The sequence below is a fragment of the Camelus ferus genome, chromosome 18 (genome assembly GCF_009834535.1).
Source record: "Camelus ferus isolate YT-003-E chromosome 18, BCGSAC_Cfer_1.0, whole genome shotgun sequence".
Classification (NCBI taxonomy): Eukaryota; Metazoa; Chordata; class Mammalia; order Artiodactyla; family Camelidae; genus Camelus; species Camelus ferus.
This window is the reverse complement of record NC_045713.1, coordinates 36,604,402-36,623,410: the sequence shown is the minus strand read 5'-3', so window position 1 is coordinate 36,623,410 and position 19,009 is coordinate 36,604,402. Positions and strand designations below refer to the sequence as shown.

Below are 19,009 nucleotides of genomic sequence, written 5' to 3'. Positions count from 1 at the left end.
GGAGGACTGCATGAAGGACCACAAAGACAGTGAGTCATCCATCACTTACTGAGGGCTGTGACAGTCATCGACCACACATGATACTCAAAACTCAAGACAGCATTCCTACCACACACCTACTTTCATTCATGAGTTGTTAACCCTCCATTCTTTACACCAGCATTTTCCACAGGGTATTAAGAAGTTTGGAAGGGAGTGTCTTTGAAATAACCATTGATTTTTCCCCCCAGGTATTTCTTACCTCTGTCTTGCTCTCTGTCGTGAGCTGTCTTAAGAGACAGATCATTTCCTCAGAGAACAGAAGTTACAGAAGAATATGAGGGATAACAGCTGTTTGTTGCCTCTGAGTTTTAAAAATTCAGTTTCCTAGGAAACAAAAACAATTCATGGCATGAAGATTTAGGTGGCAATCGCATGGGAAAATCCCAAAACAGTGAGGTATATAGGACATGTGCACCATTTCCTGAATAGAAACCAAGAGGAATCAGGAAGCCCTCACAGAACAGCTAAATCGCATCTCTAAGACAGAGCCTTGTAGAGTCATACAGAACTTCTTGCACCGCAACATGGAACAGATCAGTGAAATGATTCCATCAATCTGAGAATGTTAGGGAAGGGATAAAGTCACTGGATGTGATGACACACGTCTCAGCAACAGCTGTGCAGGCCGGCTCCCCAGGGCCAGACAGCAACTAGGACAGCTCGGCAGGTGCCCAGTGTACACAGATGACACAGAGGGCCAGGTAGGTGTCATTCCACATTCTACTACCTCCTAACTCCTTGGCTGTAGAAAACTCCAAAACACAGACACACTCATGGATAAAATGGAGAGATCTTGCATTGCTACCAATTTGGGAGCAAAGAATTAAGCTGTAAATCAAATGAGTTATTTAAAATTATAGACCAGTATCCATCTTACATCTATCAGTTCGTAGACAGACTGGCACAAGTATATGGAATACGTGGTCCCCACATTGTTTTCCTAGGCAGTGTTCTGTGGTCAAATAGGTTTGGGAAATGCTGTCTTTTCCTTTTGGAAATCAAAATGCCCATTAACACATTAATGTCTTAGAGAAGACCCACAGGAAAGACACCCAGTATTTCCCCAGGTATTTGACCTGGGAGAGCCTTCTGGAGAAACTCTGTTGCTGAATGATCCTGGGCAGACACATTAGTAAGCAATGCTCTCAATTTACCTTCTTAAATCATAATTTTACTCTTTCACTCACTCACTCACAAACCTTCAATAAGTTTCAATGGATCTTTAGATTTTTTTTCAGAAAAATTTCTTTTTTAAGAGTCTCCACAATGCAACCTGCTCTAGTAATCAGTTTTCACTATTTTCCTGTGTAGATCCTTTCCTTCAGCTAGGTCAAGCTCTTCACTTTCCTTAACGAGGTGCACTCATGTTTCTAAGTATAAATCTCAACTTCCCATGGTCTCTACAGACCACAAACTAAGTGGCCATTTGGGTTCTACTCTCCCAGAAATGTCACAGAGCTGCCCCAACCATTCCAGCTCAAACTAGCTGTTCTCTGATAACGCATGAGCACGTCACCCTGTTACAAGTTGGCTTCTATGGTGCTTTGCCCTGGCAGGAATGATGCCAGTATGTTTACACATCATTCAACAAATCCAAATTCCTATGGTAAATGACTGTATTTTGCATTACTTTTATATTAATTTCAGTGGCTGGCTAAATGTCTACCCCTAAAAATGAATAAATACGTGCATTTTTCTGAGTGTAGAAATTTTACATGCATTGGGAATGACTGCAAATTTTAAAACTAATGAGGTAGAACACAGCACAAATGGAATTTCAGTGGGTGGCAATAAGACATCAGTTTGACTAAATAAGTTTGTTAGAGAGCATGTCACAGTGTTCACTATTCACAAGTCCTGGGACGTACTCTTTCCATTCATCATGTAAAAAATGAGGTATTGGTGTGATGTATTTGGGAAGAATTGCATGCATCTGTGACATTTCTTTTAAAAAGCAACAATTGCATAATTAAAAGGGAAAAAAACCATGGCTGGACAATGCACCTGTCAGTTGTTGAGCCAAGAAAGACATGCATAAGTCCCTGAAATCTGAAAAGGAGACAGAAATCACAGTAGATAAAGAGAAGCTGAAATTCAACTAATTTGTCCCATGCAATTCCTGCAGGATTGCCATGGGAAAATAGTTAATAAATGTTCATTTCACCCTCAGCATACTCAAGCACCATACATCCTTGAAAAAGTCAATTTATCAATTTTTAGGAAAGACCCTAGGAACTGATAAACTGTAATAGGACCAAATTGTCTAATCTAGAATGAATATAAGGCAATTAGACTTTCTGATATTGGTGTTTATCATTGCTGCTAAGATCTGTGTAATCATCTGCCAACCTGCACTTACTGGTGTAATTAAAGTTAAACATTTTCAAAATTTTATTCCAGGAAGAAAGCTATTCATAGGCCATCTTTATTTGAGAAAACTAATTTTCTCCATGGTTATTAATTACTGTGATATACTGAATGGAATATATATATATTCCATTCTGTATATATGTTTATATTATAAAATATATATTATACATAAACATCATATATATATATATATATATATATATATATATATATATACACACACACACACACACACATTTAACTTTTTATTCTATAAAAGTAACATGTAAGAATTTGGGGGATAGAGTATATAGTTGCACAAAAAGCCGTCTTTTTCCAGAAAACATTAGGCGATGTCTTTCCTGTTCTCTGTAACTCCTTCCATGCTGGCCAAATGAGCCACTAAGTACTCTAAAGATCTGTAATGAATGGTGACTCTGTTTTCCACTTTTATGTTTTTCATGCCCACAGCATAACCGGTGCTAGGAAGAAACTGCTTTCTTTCCGGCCTTGGACCTAAATGTCAGTCTTCACTTGGTTGGCTTAGCGTGTCCAAAGAATAAAACCATTCCTTTGTCACGTGAAGGAAACACCACAAAACAAAATTCTCAAAGGAGAATTATAATTCTCTAAAATGGAAAAAGCAACTCTGAGAATGGGAGTTTTCCCAAAAGGAATAAAGGAGTAAGACTAGCTAGGGGAGGGGCTGGGAGAGCGGCGGGAGGCACTGGCAGCAGCCCCATCCGGCCTGGCCGCGTGGGGGGCGGGCGGCGCCGAGAGTCCGGGCGCGGGGCGCGGGGCGGGCGACTCTGAGGGTACGGGTGGGGTCGCGCTCAGCGGCGGCCCGAGCTCCACAGAGGCTTCCGCGCCCGTCGCCGGAGCGCCCGAGCGGCGGGGGCACAGTGTTTCGGCCGGCGGGAGGGGTGCGGAGCGACGAGGGCTCCGGGATGCTCCCCGCGCCCGCAGCCGTGCCCCGCAGCCCGGACGGCCGGCGCCCGCCCCGTCCTGCAAAGGCCCGCAGCCTCCTTCCCCCGCGGGGACCCGCGCCCGCCGGCCCGCCCGCTCCCCGCTCGCGATCGCTCGCTCCCTCCCGGCCTCCCTCCAGGCTCGGCGCTTCCAGCCCCCGCGCCGCGGCCGCCGCTCGGCCGCGCCATCCCGCCGCCCGCACTCACCTCAGCGGCCCATCCGGGAGCGCCCGGCCGTTGACCTGGTTTCCCCGCAAACCTCTCTGGTGGGTTATTCCTGATGGTGGGGTGGGGTTGTTACCCGGGAGTCGCCGGGGTTCGGGAGCGGGGCTGGCTTTCAACGGACCTGCAGTCCTCAGCCGCCCTCTGCTGGCACTTTCCCCAGGCCAGCAGCACCGCGCAGACGTGGGTCCGGGCCGCCCTCTGCGGCCGTGGCGCTGACGGCCTCGCTGACGGGCCGGGCCGGCGGGGAAACGGTTCCCGAGCTGAGGCGCAAGCGGACGGCCGCGCGCAACCGCCTTCCTGCGAGGACTGCGCGCACGCGCACCAGCGGGGCGGGAAAACTGCCGCTGCCCGTCGGCCGGGTCCCCGCGCGGGGCGCGGGCCCTGCTCAGCCCATCACGCGCGCCGGGGACCTCTAGGTGAGGGCGCCGGGCCGGGTCGCGGGCCGCCGGAGGCGGGGCGGCGGGAGGACGGCCACGGCGGCGCCTGCGCGCCCTGCCAGGCGAGGTGCTGCCGGCCGTTTTTGGAGATTTTTCTAGACTCTTTCCGTTAATATACTTTTAATATTCTTTTATGCTGTTATCACTATAACAGAATGTTTAATTTTGTTGCTTCTGAGTTTAATTAAAATAATCCTGAAGTTTTAATTGGTAATTGGCTTTGATTCAGAAGGTGAGAGCATTTCTTCTTTGTTGGTGTTTACAGTCTAGTACATGCAAAAGAAAATTTTTGCATATGATATTAAACTCAGAAATAAGAAAGATCAATGATTAGGTCTTTAAAATAGCTGAAAATACATGGGAAGTAGATCAGAATAAGCTAATCTCTGCCCAACTGAGTTTGCAGAGAAAAACCAAGGTAGACCGGGAAACTCAGACTTTTAGTAAATTTCATAAATTAGCTAAAGTAATCACTTATTCAAACTATGGTAAAATAGGAAAAATGTATGAAAATCTAAGAATTAGATGATTTAGTGATGCTTAAAGTGGGTAAACTTGAGGCATTAAGTAAAAGACTGTATTTGAGTAGATATGTGATTTGGGCAAATTTTTATGCCTGTTGAGGTAAGTTTTATCATCTGTTAAACAAGGATAATAATTTCTGGTTCACAATCCTTACTGAAGTTTAAAATAAATAAAATATGTGAAGTCTTTCAAGTAGGATGATCGTATAAATTGCTTTCTAAACTAGAAACTTTTTAAAATTATTGTAAGTGAAGGGTAGTGGTATCTATTACGCTAGAAAATTGAATGTAAACCAAAAGTGTCATAATTATTTAAAACCACCTGTCAAAATTCCAACATCTGTCGTTTCTGGGTCTGATTCTACATACTGGTTTTTTATCTTCAGATGGATTGTGTCCTTTGTTGTTACTTTTCTGTATGTCTCGTATATTTTGATTTGATGTTGGCTATTGTGTATGAATTAAAATTTATGCTTAGAAATAGACATGGCTCTTGTACTGAAAGGTCTTCAATGTGAAGTTCTGAGTCAGTCTAGTCAGTAGTTGGCCTGGGTGTAGGTTTTGTTTTTGCTGTAACTGCCTACATTGCACCACAAACTACAAATCTGTTCAGCATCTAACTGCTACTGCCTTGTGCTTAATTTGAGGCCTGGAGTGACAGATGTTTTTCCTTGTTGCTCCTGACCCACCTTCAACTTTCAGCTGCCCCTACATGCCTTTCCCACTGAGATTTCTCTCCAGTTCTTTCCCCTCATCACACAATACAGTGCTGTTGCTTGTTGCTCAGTTCAAGGGTTGTGGTGGGGACAGGGGTTCTCCTTTCTTCTACTCTAGCCTTAATCTAGGGAGTCAGTGTGCTGGCGGGCCTCTGCCGTGAGCTTTCTCAGCTTTCTTCTTCTTTCCTTTTGTGTCATTAAACTCGAGGTTTAACCTACCCTAGGATAGAGCAATCCCACTCCTGGGCATATATCTGGAGGAAACTCTAATTAGAAAAGATACATGCACCCCAGTGTTCATAGTAGCACTATTTACAATAGCCAAGACATGGAAACAACCTAACTGTCCTTTGACAGATGACTGGATAAAGAAATTGTGGTATATAATATATAAAATGGAATGCTACTCATTCATAAAAAAGAATAAAATAATGCCATTTGCAGCAACATGGATGGACCTAGAAATCATCATTCTAAGTGAAGTAAGCCAGAAGGAGAGAGGAAAAAAAAAAAAAGAACACAAATGAACTTATTTACAAAACAGAGACAGACTCACGGATATAGAAAACAAACATGGTTATCAGGTGGGAAAGAGGGTGGGGAGAGATAAATTGGGAGTTTGGGATTTGTAGATACTAACTACTATATATAAAGGACATAAACAACAAGGTCCTACTGTACAGCACAGGGAACTATATTCAATACATTGTAATGGCCTATAATTAAAAAATATGAGAAGGAATATATATACATATATTACATATATATATATGAATCACTATGCTGTACATCAGAAATTAACACAACATTGTAAATCAACTATACTTTAATAAAAAATTTTTTTTAATTAAAAAAATTAAGCTTTCTTTGTATCAATGAGGTGTTTTAGTCAGGAGTAAGTTTCTTGGCAGCCTCTGAGATAGCAGATCTCTGCTTGGTATCAATGCAATGTCACAGAATCAAGCTGGTTTCCTTCTCTTCGTTCCCACCCCCCTGTGGAAGACAGCTTTAGCTTTTGTCCCTTTTTTAGAGTCACTGAATATTTGCTTTGTGCCAGGAGTCAGGAAAGCTTTTTCCCCTTTCATTAGTGACTTACAGCTTAGTGTCAAATAAAAGAAAGATCTGGGAACCAAGCAAAGTTTCTTTCCTATGCTTCACTGAGTAGGATTCTCTTAGGTCTTCTGCTGTAGCTTCAATTTTTCTTGTTAAGTGCTTGATGGAAGGTGCATGGGAAAAAACTGTTGCATGAGCTAGGACTTCCGATGAGTCACAGAGCTGCAGGGCTACTAAACTCTGCTGGCTCACATGTAGTCTGTACATATTCATTCAAGTTTCAGCCGCCTTCTCCCCACTGGCATTATGACGGTTCATCTTCCTCCTGTACTGTGACCAACGTGAAAAGTTCATGTGCCCCATTTCTCTTCTGGGGTCCTGATCCCATTAAGAATTCAGAATAGCTGGCTGCGTGCTGATCTCAGTTTTCCAGGAGGTCAAAGAAAATTTATGATTGGAATTTATTCAGCTTCTTCCAAGCAGCAGTAGAATCTACCTATTTGCTTATGAGCCATCCAGTTTTGCATTATTTTGGGGATTACTCTAAGAATTAAATGCAGTTATTGATCTCACAGTCTAATTTAAGTTAATATATTTAGAACCACAGCATCTTTCTGCTGTTTCTGTCTTACAGAGTTCAAGTACATATATTTAAAAAACCTGTAAGACTATGCTATATTTCTATTTTAACATTCATGTGTATTTTAAATAAATTAAACAGCAATGTAGTCTTTTATATTTTCTCAGATTTTTACCTTTCCAATAGTCTTTATTAATTTATTAAGATTTAATTTATTTATGAAGATTTAAGTTTTTATCTGTTAGCATTTTAGCATTTTTGTAGAATATGTTTAGTGGTGAAGACTTCGTAATTTTTAAAGTTGAAAATGTGTTTCTCTTCAAATCAAGAAGAATCTTTTTTCTGACAAAGAATTCTGTGTAGTTGTTTTTTCTTCTATACTATGAAGTTGTCATTCCACTACCTTTTCATTTTCATAGTTTCTGATAAGCCATCCATGATAATTTGGATTGATGTTCCTTTATGTAATATATTATTTTTTTCTCTGCAGTTTTTCAAGGTTTTCTCTTTATCTTTATGAGCAACATGCTGTTAGCCTTATGTTTAGCTTCCTGTATCTGTAAACCGATGTCTTTTCACAATTTGGGGAATAATTCACCCATTATTTCTTCAAATGTCTTTTTCTGCCCCATTCTCTCTGTTATTTCTGTCTGAGTCTACAATAATCCAAGGTTAAGTTTTCATCTTATCCACAGGCTCTGTTCTTTTGTTTCTTCTTCATGTTGAATTTCTATGAATCTATTTTAAGTTAGTTTTTTCTTTCCTCTATCTCCTTTCTGCTTATAAACCCATCAAGTAATTTTTTAAAATTTCAGACAATATATTTTTTAATTCTAGAATTTCCATTTGCTACTTTTTGTGTATTCTATTTCTCTGGTAAAATTTCTTTTCTTTTCAATCATTAATGGAATAGGTTTCTTATCTCTAATATAATTAGAATCACTGCTGTTTAGGTCTGTGATTGATAAATTCAATGTCCACAAACATCAGCTTAGGCTTGACATTTGCTGATTGTCTTTTCCTTGAGAATGAATTACATATTCTTTCTTCTTGTGTCAACTAACTGGATTGCAATCCTGGATGTTATGAATGCTATGCCTTAGAGATTCTGGACTGTCTTATGTTGCTACAAAAATGTTGATGACTTTTAGGAGGCCATTAAGCTAGATTCAAACTGAAAACTTCTTGACTTTGGTGCATGGCAGTTCTAATTTTCAGTCCAGTCTTCTTGTGATCTGCCTCATGCACCATGACTCAGATATCATCTAGGTTCGCATTTACTCCAGTTGTAGCCCGCTGTGCTTTCATTCACTCATTTATTCACTTGATGAGTTCATCAAAGAGGCATTTATGTTGCAAATAGTAACAAATCTCTCACTGTGTGTCAGAATCCATGATAGATACAAAGAAAAGTTAAACAGAATCCCATCCCTAGAGAAGAAACAGACAGGGAATTGATCATCAAAACAGTAAAACAGCAAGCATTTTAAGAGTTGTCACAGGACTATAGTAGGCAAAATTAACCTCAGGGATGGAAGCTGATTAGGAGGTAAGAGATGATGCTTGAGCAGTTTGACAGACAAGTAAGAAATTAGTCTAGTGAAGAAAGTCAAAGGATCTCCCTTGGGGAAGCAGCTTGCTTTATAAGAGCACGGACTCGCAAGAGAACATGGTGCACCTTGGGAATACAGGGAGAGGGTTTTGCCGGGAGCTAAGATATCTCTTGATAAATCAGGGTCAAACGTGAATGCTAGTCAATGCTAGTCGAAGAATTTTGACTTTATTTCAAGCACTAGGAATTTAAAATAATCTAGACTGTCATTTAAAACCAACTGATGATCAAAATTATACTGGGGAAAAGCCAGTGTTTACTTGCACGGTTCTGATGTAGACAGCTGGGATGGTTTGAGAGGAAAGATGCTGGATTCAAGCTTGTTTATATTAATTTGAGGTAAAAAGTAACCTTGTGTCCTTAGGATTTCCACATAGAGCATAAAGTTTTTTGAATATTATGGTGGACCATGATAAGTTAAAGATGTGTATTATGAATCTTATAACAAACACTAAATTAAAAAGCAAAGAGTATTATAGCTAATAAGCCAAGCAAGGGTATAAATGGAACTATAAAAACTAACAAAATCAAAGATGCAGAAAGAGAGAAAAGGGAAGAAAAAAATGGATAGGACAAATAGAAAACAAGTGAGCAAGACAGTAACTTTAAACCTACTCATATCAATTGTCTCATTAAATGTACATGGCCTAAATAATTCAATTAAAAGGCAGAGTTTTTTTTTTTTTTTAGAATGGCTAAAAAAGCAAAACCTAGCTCTATACTGCCTACAAGAAACACACTTCAAATAAAGGCACAAGTATAGGTTAAAAGGAAGCATATAGAAAAGGGTATACCACAACTATTTATATTTATACCTATATTTATAGAAGACAAAATGTCAGAGATTTCAGTGCAAAAATATTACCAGAGATAAAGAAGGTCATTCATAATGATAAATTAATGAAGTCAAAAAATGCTAAATGTGTATGCTCCTGACAACAGATTCAAACTCCATGAAACAGAAAATTACAGAACTTCAAGGAGAGACAGATCCACAATTAGAGCCAAAGACATCAATATCCTCTCTCAGTAACTGACAGAACAAGTCAACAGAAAATCAGCAAGGATTAAAAAAAAAAAAAGATTTAAACAATACTAGCTGTCAATTTGACCTTATTGACATTTATACAACACTTCACCCAACAACAGAATACACATGCTTTTCAAAGGCACGTGTTTCCTAACCACAATGGAATTAAATTAGTAATCAATAGAAGGAAGGTCCTTTTGAAAATCCCAATATTTAGAAACTAACACTTTTGAGTAACGTGTGGGTCAAAAAAATAAAAAGTCAAAGGAGAAAACAAGTACTTTGAATTGAATGAAAAAAAACAAAAGATATCAAAAGCTGTGACATGCTGCTACAGTACATGCAGGGAACTTTGTAGCACTAAATGCATCTATTAAGAAAAAAGCTCTCAAATTGATGGGCTCAGTGTGCATCTTTAGAAGAACTGGAGAAAGCAAAGCAAATTAATTCTAAAGTAGAAGAAAGCAAATAATAAAAGCCAGAGCAGAAATCAATGAACTAGGATAAACAGACAAGCAACAGGGAAAACCAATGAAACTAGAAACTATCCCCGGAGATCAGTAAATGATAAACCTCAACCAGACAAATCCGGAAAGTGGAGAAGACACAAGTTACCAAGGTAGGCGTGAGCGAGGTGACATCACTACAGATTCTACAAACGTGAAATGGACAGTAAGGCAATGTTATGAAAAACTTTGTCAATAAATTCAACAACTTAGAGGAAACAGACAATTTTCTTGAAAGATTCAAACTATGAAAGTTCACTTAGGAAGAAACAGATAATCTAACTAGCCCTATTGTCTATTAAAAAAGTTGAATCAATAGTGAAAAACTTTTTGATAAGGGAAACCCCAGGCCCAGATAGCTTTCCTGGTGAATTCTACCAATCATTAAAGGAAGAAATAATACATGTTCTACGCAAAGTCTTCTAGAAAACTGAAAAGGAGCCAATATTTCCCAACTTTTTCTATAATGCCAGTACTACCCTGATGCCAGAGCCAAACAAAGCCATAACTAGAAAAGTAAATTACTGACTAATATCCTTCATGAACATGCAATATTTCTTAATGAATTTTAGGAAATTGGATCCAACAATATATAAAAAGAATAATGCCTCCTGACCAAGAGGAGTGTATCCAAGGTAAGGATGGTTTAATGTTTGAAAAACATCCATCAGTGTAATTTACCATATTAACAAACTAAAAAAAAATTTTAAACCACGATCATCTCAACAGACCCAGAAAAAGCATTTGAAAAAAGCTGACATTCATTCCTGATTTTTTAAAAAACTTCCTCACCAATTAGGAATAGAAGGGAACCTCCTCAACCTGATAAAGGGCATCTGTGACAAACCCACAGTTAGCATCACGCCTAACATGAAAAGACTGAATGCTTCCTCCTTACGATGAGAACTAAGCTAAGAATGTTCTCTCTCACCACTTCTCAACATTATACTGCAAGTTCTAGCCAATAAGGCAAGAAAAATAAATAAAAGGCATTCAGACGGGAAAGGAAGAAGTAAAACTGTCACTATTCACAGATGATATGACTGCCTACATAGAAATTCAAAGGAATCTACCAAAAAATACTAATAAGTGAGCTTAACACAGTGGCAGAATACCAGGCCATTTCTATCTACCAGTAATGACTCTCTGGAATTGAAATTTTAAAATAATCATTTACAATGGCATCCAAAATACAAAAAATAAATCTGACAAAAGACGTGAAGGATGTATACACTGGGAACTACAAAAACACTGCTGAGAGAAATTAAAGATGTAAATAAATCAAGAGATGTATCATGTCCAGGGACTGGAGGACTCAACAGTGCCAATAGGCCAGTTTTCTCCAAACTGACCTACAGATTTAATGCAATCCCAACAGACTTCATGTAAAAATTGTTACCAGAGTCTAAAATTCACCTGGAAATGTAAAGGAATTAGAACAGCCAAAAAGAAGAGGCAAGTTGGAATACTAACACTGATTTCAAGACTCATAATAAAGCTAAGTTGACTAAGATGGTGTGGAACTAGCGTGAAAATAAACAGATAGAACAGCGAAACAAAACAGAGCCCAGAAGTAGACCCATACATATGTCAACAGCTTATTTTCAACAAAGGTGCAAAGGCAATTCAGTGGAGAAAGGATGGTCTTTTCAACAAAAGATACTAGAACAATTTGATATCTGCATATAAAAAAGCAAACTTCCATTCATAGCCCACATCATATACAAATTTAACTCTAAATAGGTCACAGACCTAAGCATAAAACTTCAAGCTATAAAACTTCTAAAGGAAAACATAAGAAAAACCCACTGTGACTTTGAGTTAGGTAAATTTTCTTAGATACAACAAGAAAAGAATGATGCACAAGGCAGCAAAGAGATAAACTGGATTTTATCAAAATTTAAACCTTCTGCTCTTAAAAGGACACTGTTAAGAGAAGGAAAAGAGCCCCAGACTGGGAGAAAATATTTGGAAATCGTATCTGATTATGGATTTGTATCCAGTATGTCAAGAACTTTCAAAATTCAATTAATTACAGACAACCCAACAACAACAAAAGGGCGTAAGACATACAAAGAAGACAGATGAATAAACACATGAAAAAAAATGCTCAACATCATTAGTCATTAGAGAAATGCAAACTAAAACCACAATGAGATACACTACACACCTGTCTGAATGGTTAAATTAAGAAGACTGACCATTACAAGTGTCGTTCAGGACGTGGAGGAACCGAAACTGCCCTGCACTACTGGTGGGAATGTAACATGGCACAACAACTCTGGAAAACGTCAGTTTCTTAAAAATATGAGCATCTGATCCAGGCATTCCTCTCCTATGTATTCACCCAAGAGGAATGAAAGCTTTTTAATGTCCTTTCAAAGGTTTGTACACAAACGTTCATAGTAGCTTTATTTATAATGGCCCGGAAACAACTCAAATGCCCCTATTACTCATCAGTTAACAAGGAACGGATTCTTGGTTCACAATACTGTACAACATGGATGGGTCTTGAAACAATTACACTGAAGAGAAGAAGCCAGGAAAAGAAAACATACTGTTTGAGTCCATTTATATAAAATTCTAGGATATGCAAACTAACATGTAACGACAGAGGAATGGCTGTTGGAGGGTGGCAGGATGGATTACACAAAGACAGGAAGAAACAAACAAAAAATAAAATTTTCAAAGGAAAAATCCACCCTGGATTTCCATAGGTGTTTTTTACCTGAATGGAAGTTTTCTTTGAGATAAACTGAGGTCTGGATGTAGTGTTGAAACTTTCTCTAAATATTTTCCTTTGTAGTTATTCTCAGAGCTAGCGTAGGGTTAAACAGCACTCCCTAATATTCCATGACAAGTGGCAAACACACAGAGGTAAACCCCAGAGAAACCATTCACACTTCCAGGGCCTCTAGCTGGCATCCAGCAAGCAGCTACGGAGACATAAAGCATCACCAGAAAACACAGTGACAACTTTTTAAGAACCGTGAAATGAGAGAGAATGACAGCAAGATGTTCCCGATCAGGTTTTTCTTGTGTTTCCATAAACGCAATTCTAACATGCCCGTCATGGGACAAGGGAAAAGGGAAAAAGTCATCCTTCGTGTTCGAAACTTTTCCACCTGAGCTTTACAGGTCCAGGTACGGGTTTAAACGACGAAAGCAGAGCCACGAGGGGAAAAGGTAGAAGGTATGTTCTGTTCTGTCAGTAAATTTATCATCACACTGGCTCCTCTTTCCTTCCACCCATTTATCTTTTCAAGTTGCCAAGAAAAGCCCTGGGAATAATCAGCTCCCACGCCAAAAGCTGGGGATATGATAATTGGTGTCTGATGATGGAAGCTGACATTTTTAAATAGTCACTTTAAACTTCATAACGTATATTCCATCTTTAACCATATATATACTGCTTCAACTCCTAGATCTTAAGGGGGGGGGCATGTATGTGGAAGACAGCCTAGCAACAAGCATAATTCACCAAAGCTTTGCATTGGTTAAAAAATATATATATTTGTGAAACCTATTCGATCAAGTGTCACTTATGTAATGGTGATCTTAAAATACGAGGCCTAGAAAAAGGTCAACACCTACCTACTTATCTATCTGTCTGTCTGTCTATCAAAATGACTTCCTGGTTAATGAGTAATGGCTTGAGTTTTTGAAATATCATATAATATGAATAAACCTAAAGGAAAATAAATGATTGTTGAATTGAGGAACACACACCATGTGTCAGTCATGTGAGATGCTAGTTCTACTTGATAGAAAGTGGCAACATTTGTGAAGGAACCCATTTGGGACATTCACACAATGTTTTTTACAAGCTCATAATATTGAAAGCCAAAGGAATTTGTTAGGTTTGATACCAACACACTCAGACCCATAACATGCCTCCACCATGCTGGGTGGACCTCAGCCAAGACATCACACAAAGCTGATTGTTTCTGCCTCCCTCTAACCAACTCCATACAAAGTTGAAAAAGATAGCCTCGAGCAAGAGGAAATAGCACTCCTGTAGCCCAGCGGCACTGACGGCCAGCTCACTCACCAGCAAGCAGATACCTGCAGAACTATTTGCCTACTAAGGCTACTACAATGTGGCAGAAAGTTATCTTAGGAAAGCAATGACCCTGACATTTATGCTAAAGAACTTTCCACCTGTGTGCACAGAGAGCCACGTGCAAGACACAAGAGCAGCTGTTGTAATGAAAAAAAATTGGAAACAACCTAGGTGGCCAGCAATAGGGGATTTATTAATACTGTGCTACAGTCCCCCAGGGGACTAGAATGCAGCAGTTAAAAGAAATAATGCTATAGCCATAGGGAATGACACAGTTAGACCTCTGATGCTTTGTAGAGTTAAAAAGAAGAAGGAAGAAGAAGAAGACATGTTTAAAATACATGTACAATGTGATTCCATTTGTGAGGGGACCATCCCACCCAAACACTACATTTCCTGTGTATAAACACATATCAATACAAAAGAAAAAGATATGGAAAGATCCCAAATAAACTCCTAAGAGTGATCACTTCAAAAAGGAGGAAGAGAGGGAGGAGGGAAGTGAAAGCTAAGGGGGTGGGAATCCTCCACCAGATGCAGAACAAATAGTAAGAGAAGTAACGACTTTATTCTGTTACTATCAACTGCTTTTAATATACATAAAACTGTTGTCAACTCTGCACGCTAATGTTTGTACCTCAGATAATCTGGTTGACCTTTTTGGAGCATATGTGAAAAAAAGGGGTAGGAGAAAAAGAACAAAACTTTTTATTACTCAGAGCTGCAAACTTGATCTTATTCTGGTTCTGGAATGAACCATCTGAAACGTATTTTTCGAAGGTTGGAGGTTCTAGGTGATTGATGAGGTGATCCCAGGGCATCCTGCATAGCTGTAATTTTTCTGCAGAATTCACCTTTTACCATTTTGTGGATGGGTGGCGTGATTTGTGAAAGGGTGTTAAAACAACTATTGCCTCTCTTTCTAGCTGGAAGACCACTGCTTCTGAATTTTTCACAGAGCTTACACAAGCAACACATCTTGCCTCAGTCCTCATCTTGCTACGTCCTGCAGGGGCCTGCATACTGCCTACAAGTGGCGGGGATTTGTGCTTGGATAGAGTGCCCCCAAAAAAGGTAAACACAGGTACCACAAACATTCTAGCTACGTTGCCACTGAAAATCACAGGAAACTCACATAATGAAATGCCATCAAAATGAATTTAGAATCCAAGGCTCAAAAGCACCAGCAACAAACAACTTTAGTATTCACCGACAGAGGGACTCAATGACATCAATTTCTCCCAAATTCAATTATAGATTCAATACAATCCCAGTCAAAATCTCAGCAGGCATGTTGTAGAAACCGATGAGCTGACTCAAAAAATTATGTAAAAAAATCATACGGAAACAAAGGACTAGAACAGGCAAAACAATTTTGAAAAAGAAGAACAAAGTTAGAGGATTTGCAATACTTGATTTCAAGACTCACCATAAAATACAATCATCAAGACTGTGTGGTAATTGGCATAAAGATAGACACATATAACCACAGAGACTGCAAAGTAAGACGAAATCTGAAAAAAAGAGAGCCACAAAGGTGGTACCACAAATTTTACATATAACCTCTGTCCAAGACTCTGGATGGCCCCTGAATATGCATGCATGGGGCAGATAACCAAGCAGTCCACCGTAGCTTAGAATATGGAGTTTGAGTTTAGGCAAAGTAACTTCTGCTGAAAAAGAAAAAGAAAAAAAAACTACACTCTTTGGGGTAACATAACAAAAATCTAGTCTCTGCAGTGTTATCAGTATACAATACAAAATTACTAAACATACAAGAAAACAAGAAAGTGTCGCGGGGAGGGTATAGCTCAGTGGGAGAGCGCGTGCTTAGCATGCACAAGCTCTTGGTTCAATCCCCAGTCCTCCATTAGAACAAGTAAATAAACCTAATTAAGCCCTAATTAACCTAAATAAGCCCCCCCCAAAAAGCAAGAAAGTAGAGCCCGAAACCCAGATAAAAAGTAACCAATGGAGACTAAACCCAAGATAACCCAGACGCTGGAATTAGCAAACAATGACTTTTTTAAAAGCAGATTTTATAATATGATCAAGGGAATAAAGAAAAATAAAAGAGATAGTAACTATATCAGGAACCAACTGAAAATTTAAATCACCAAATATGACAGAAAAGTCACTGGACTGGAAAAGAGATCAATAGAAATTAGCCACTTGAAAGAGAAAAGAAAGACACGGGGAAAGAGAGTGGAGAAATGCCTGTGAGAAAGTGTTTTAAAAGTATAAAGCACAAGTGAATGGATTCTCCCACAGATAAAAAAATAAATAAAACTCAGATGAAATATTTTAAAACAACTATTTGGAGGACCCAGAAAGCATCCCCAAAACACACAGAAATTGGAGGAAGCTTTACACGGACTTGATGAACTGCACCCACAGGATTTACAGCCTGGAGCTGTGGTAGCGGAACCCATTTTGATGGCAGTGGAACCTAAGTTGATGGCAGCGGAAACAGCAGGCCTTGCCTGTCAAGGTGCCAGAGAACAGAATTCAGGGAGAGAAAAAAGCTGGGAATTTAAAAGAGAAATCCTGGAAGCAGGAGAATAAACACCCAAATCTAAATGTGAATTCTTCCCAAGCCCCTAACAGCAAAGATGCAAGGGAGACCCCAGAGGGCCCAAGGAACTTCCCTGCAACTTCTAAGTTATTTCAAAATAAAAGTGTTTTTAAAATGCTTAAAAAAAAATAAAAAATGAAGATAGACATAAAGATCAACGGAACACAACATAAACTCCAGGAACAGACCGCATGTACATGGTCAACTGAATTTTAACAAGGGAACCACCACAATTCCATCCAGAGTGGAAAATCGCCAAGCCCAACCTCACACCATACACAAAATTATAGACCCAAAGGTAAAAGCTAAAATGATTAAAAAAAAAAAATTCTAGGAGAAAACCTTCGTAACCTAGGTAAACAAGATTTCTTAGACAGGACACAGGCACAAAGCATGAAAGAAAAACATTGATAAATTGGACTTCATCAAAATTAAAAACTCCTGCACTTTGAGAGACCCCCATTAAGAGCATGCAAAGGCAAGTCAGAGTAGGAGAAAAGACTCACAATACGTGTATCTGACAAAAGATTTGTATCCAAAATATACAACGAACTCTGATGATTCAATAATAGAAAGACAAACAAGCTCTAAAAATAGACAAAAGATCTGAGTAGACACTTCATGAAAGACGATGTAACAAACGGCCAAGGAGCGCATGGAAAGGTGCTTAACATCATTTGTCATCAGGGAAATGCAAATTAAAAGGAGAGACCACCAGGCCCCCTAGAGTAGCTAAAATCAAAAAAGACACGATTTGAAAGATGTGACCAAACTGGGACTCAGATATTTCTGATGGGAACGCACAATGGCTCCCCCTCACTGGTCCCCGGCCCCTTATTCCATGTGTCCTCCACCCATTCAATTCACAGGCTCATATAATCTGCCTGGCCCCACAAAGCATTTGAGGCGCTCCGTCTGCTCTAAAACCTGGAATTTATCAGATAAAGCCATGCACAGGGGCTGTGGTCTCTGGTCCTGGTCCTGGGGGTCTAAGCTGTCTGTCACTAACAGTGTGGTTGTTGGGGATGCTAACATGTGAATAGCTAAGTGAGATTTCTTCAGGCATTTCTTGATTTAGGTTATCAGAGAAAAGCCTGCTGTCATCACCTCAGGTGACCTAAATATCCAAGCCTGAAGAGCTGTGGGGTTTTTTCCCCTTCTTCTGCAAGAAAATGAATTTCTCCACGAATACTTTAAAGCAGTGGTTCTCAAAGTGAGCGCCTGGACCAGTAGCACCGTGCGGCCTGGGAGGTTGTAAGAAAGGCAAAGTCGGTCTGCATCTTCCTGCTAAAAACTGTGACATCCCTTTCCCAGAAACACACACATTTTACATACACTTTTGGGGAATTCACAGATTTCTTAGTCTTGAGTGCAATGTGCCTCAGATAAAGAATTCCTGCTCGGGGGGGGGGGGGGGCAGGCACAGAGAAATAGAGGGTCAGGGGGAAAAAAGGTTTAAAACTGTATTTTTTTTCTAAAATGGAAAAAAAGTAACAATTTCAACACGTAAGAAATGTAGACACTTATGAAGTATTCAGAACTAGGCAACTCAGTTATACAGATGAAACAAAAAGATCAAAAGTATTCCATCATGTCACCTGGCCCTGTCACCAGCTCAGTTTTCACATTGCTTACTTTTAAAACATCACCTTCCCAGACTCCTCAAAGCATCATCTGCATCAACCAACCCTAGTTCCTGCCCCCAGCATCTGGGGAGGCCTGGGTGGGGGTCACAATTATTTGTGTTGCATCAGGACTCCCCTGCCCCAGTGACCCTGTAAGGACACAGGAAACATTCGCTGGATTTAAGTTCTTAACATAAGGGTGAACCATGGACAACTCACCACTGAGAAGTTGTAAGTTTCTGCTTGATCAGGGAAGGGCTAATCAGAAGTTCAGTACCAGGACTGTCCTGAAACCATGGTTGGAGGGCACTGACCAACGTTCTGGAGAATCCACATGTTAATTTCTTCTGCAATATTTTTTGAGGACCAACCTAGGCAGGTACCATTCTAAGACGCTAGGGTCAAGACAGACAGATCCTCCAGCCAGGTGTCCAAGATCTGTGGCCTCTCTGGGCTCCTTGCACCAGTGAGACAAGCAGGATCAGACCACCCAGCACCCGTGTTCTCTACTTTAGAGCTCAGAAGGTCAGCAGACCAGCCTTTTTCAGGACAGCCCAGACCCTGGGTACCTTGGGCATCCCACCTGCCCATCAAGGTACAGATAGACCTCTATCATTCAATCTCCTCCCTCCCTTCAGAAGACAAAGCTGAAAAAAGCACCTGTTAACATCTAATCTCCATTCCACCTGCCAGTTAGTTCTGGGCTC

The 19,009-nt window shown here is 39.9% G+C and overlaps 1 protein-coding gene across 1 annotated transcript; it reads left to right on the top strand.

The window, feature by feature from the left end:
• Window positions 1-10: 10 nt before the first annotated feature.
• LOC116657427 (translation initiation factor IF-2-like) lies at window positions 11-18,007 on the top strand. Its single transcript, XM_032459474.1, has 5 exons — window positions 11-29; window positions 3,090-3,622; window positions 3,742-3,997; window positions 15,029-15,176; window positions 17,756-18,007. The coding sequence occupies exons 1-5, from the start codon at window positions 11-13 to the stop codon at window positions 17,796-17,798; spliced, it is 999 nt and encodes a 332-aa protein (XP_032315365.1). The 3' UTR covers window positions 17,799-18,007.
• Window positions 18,008-19,009: the final 1,002 nt, after the last annotated feature.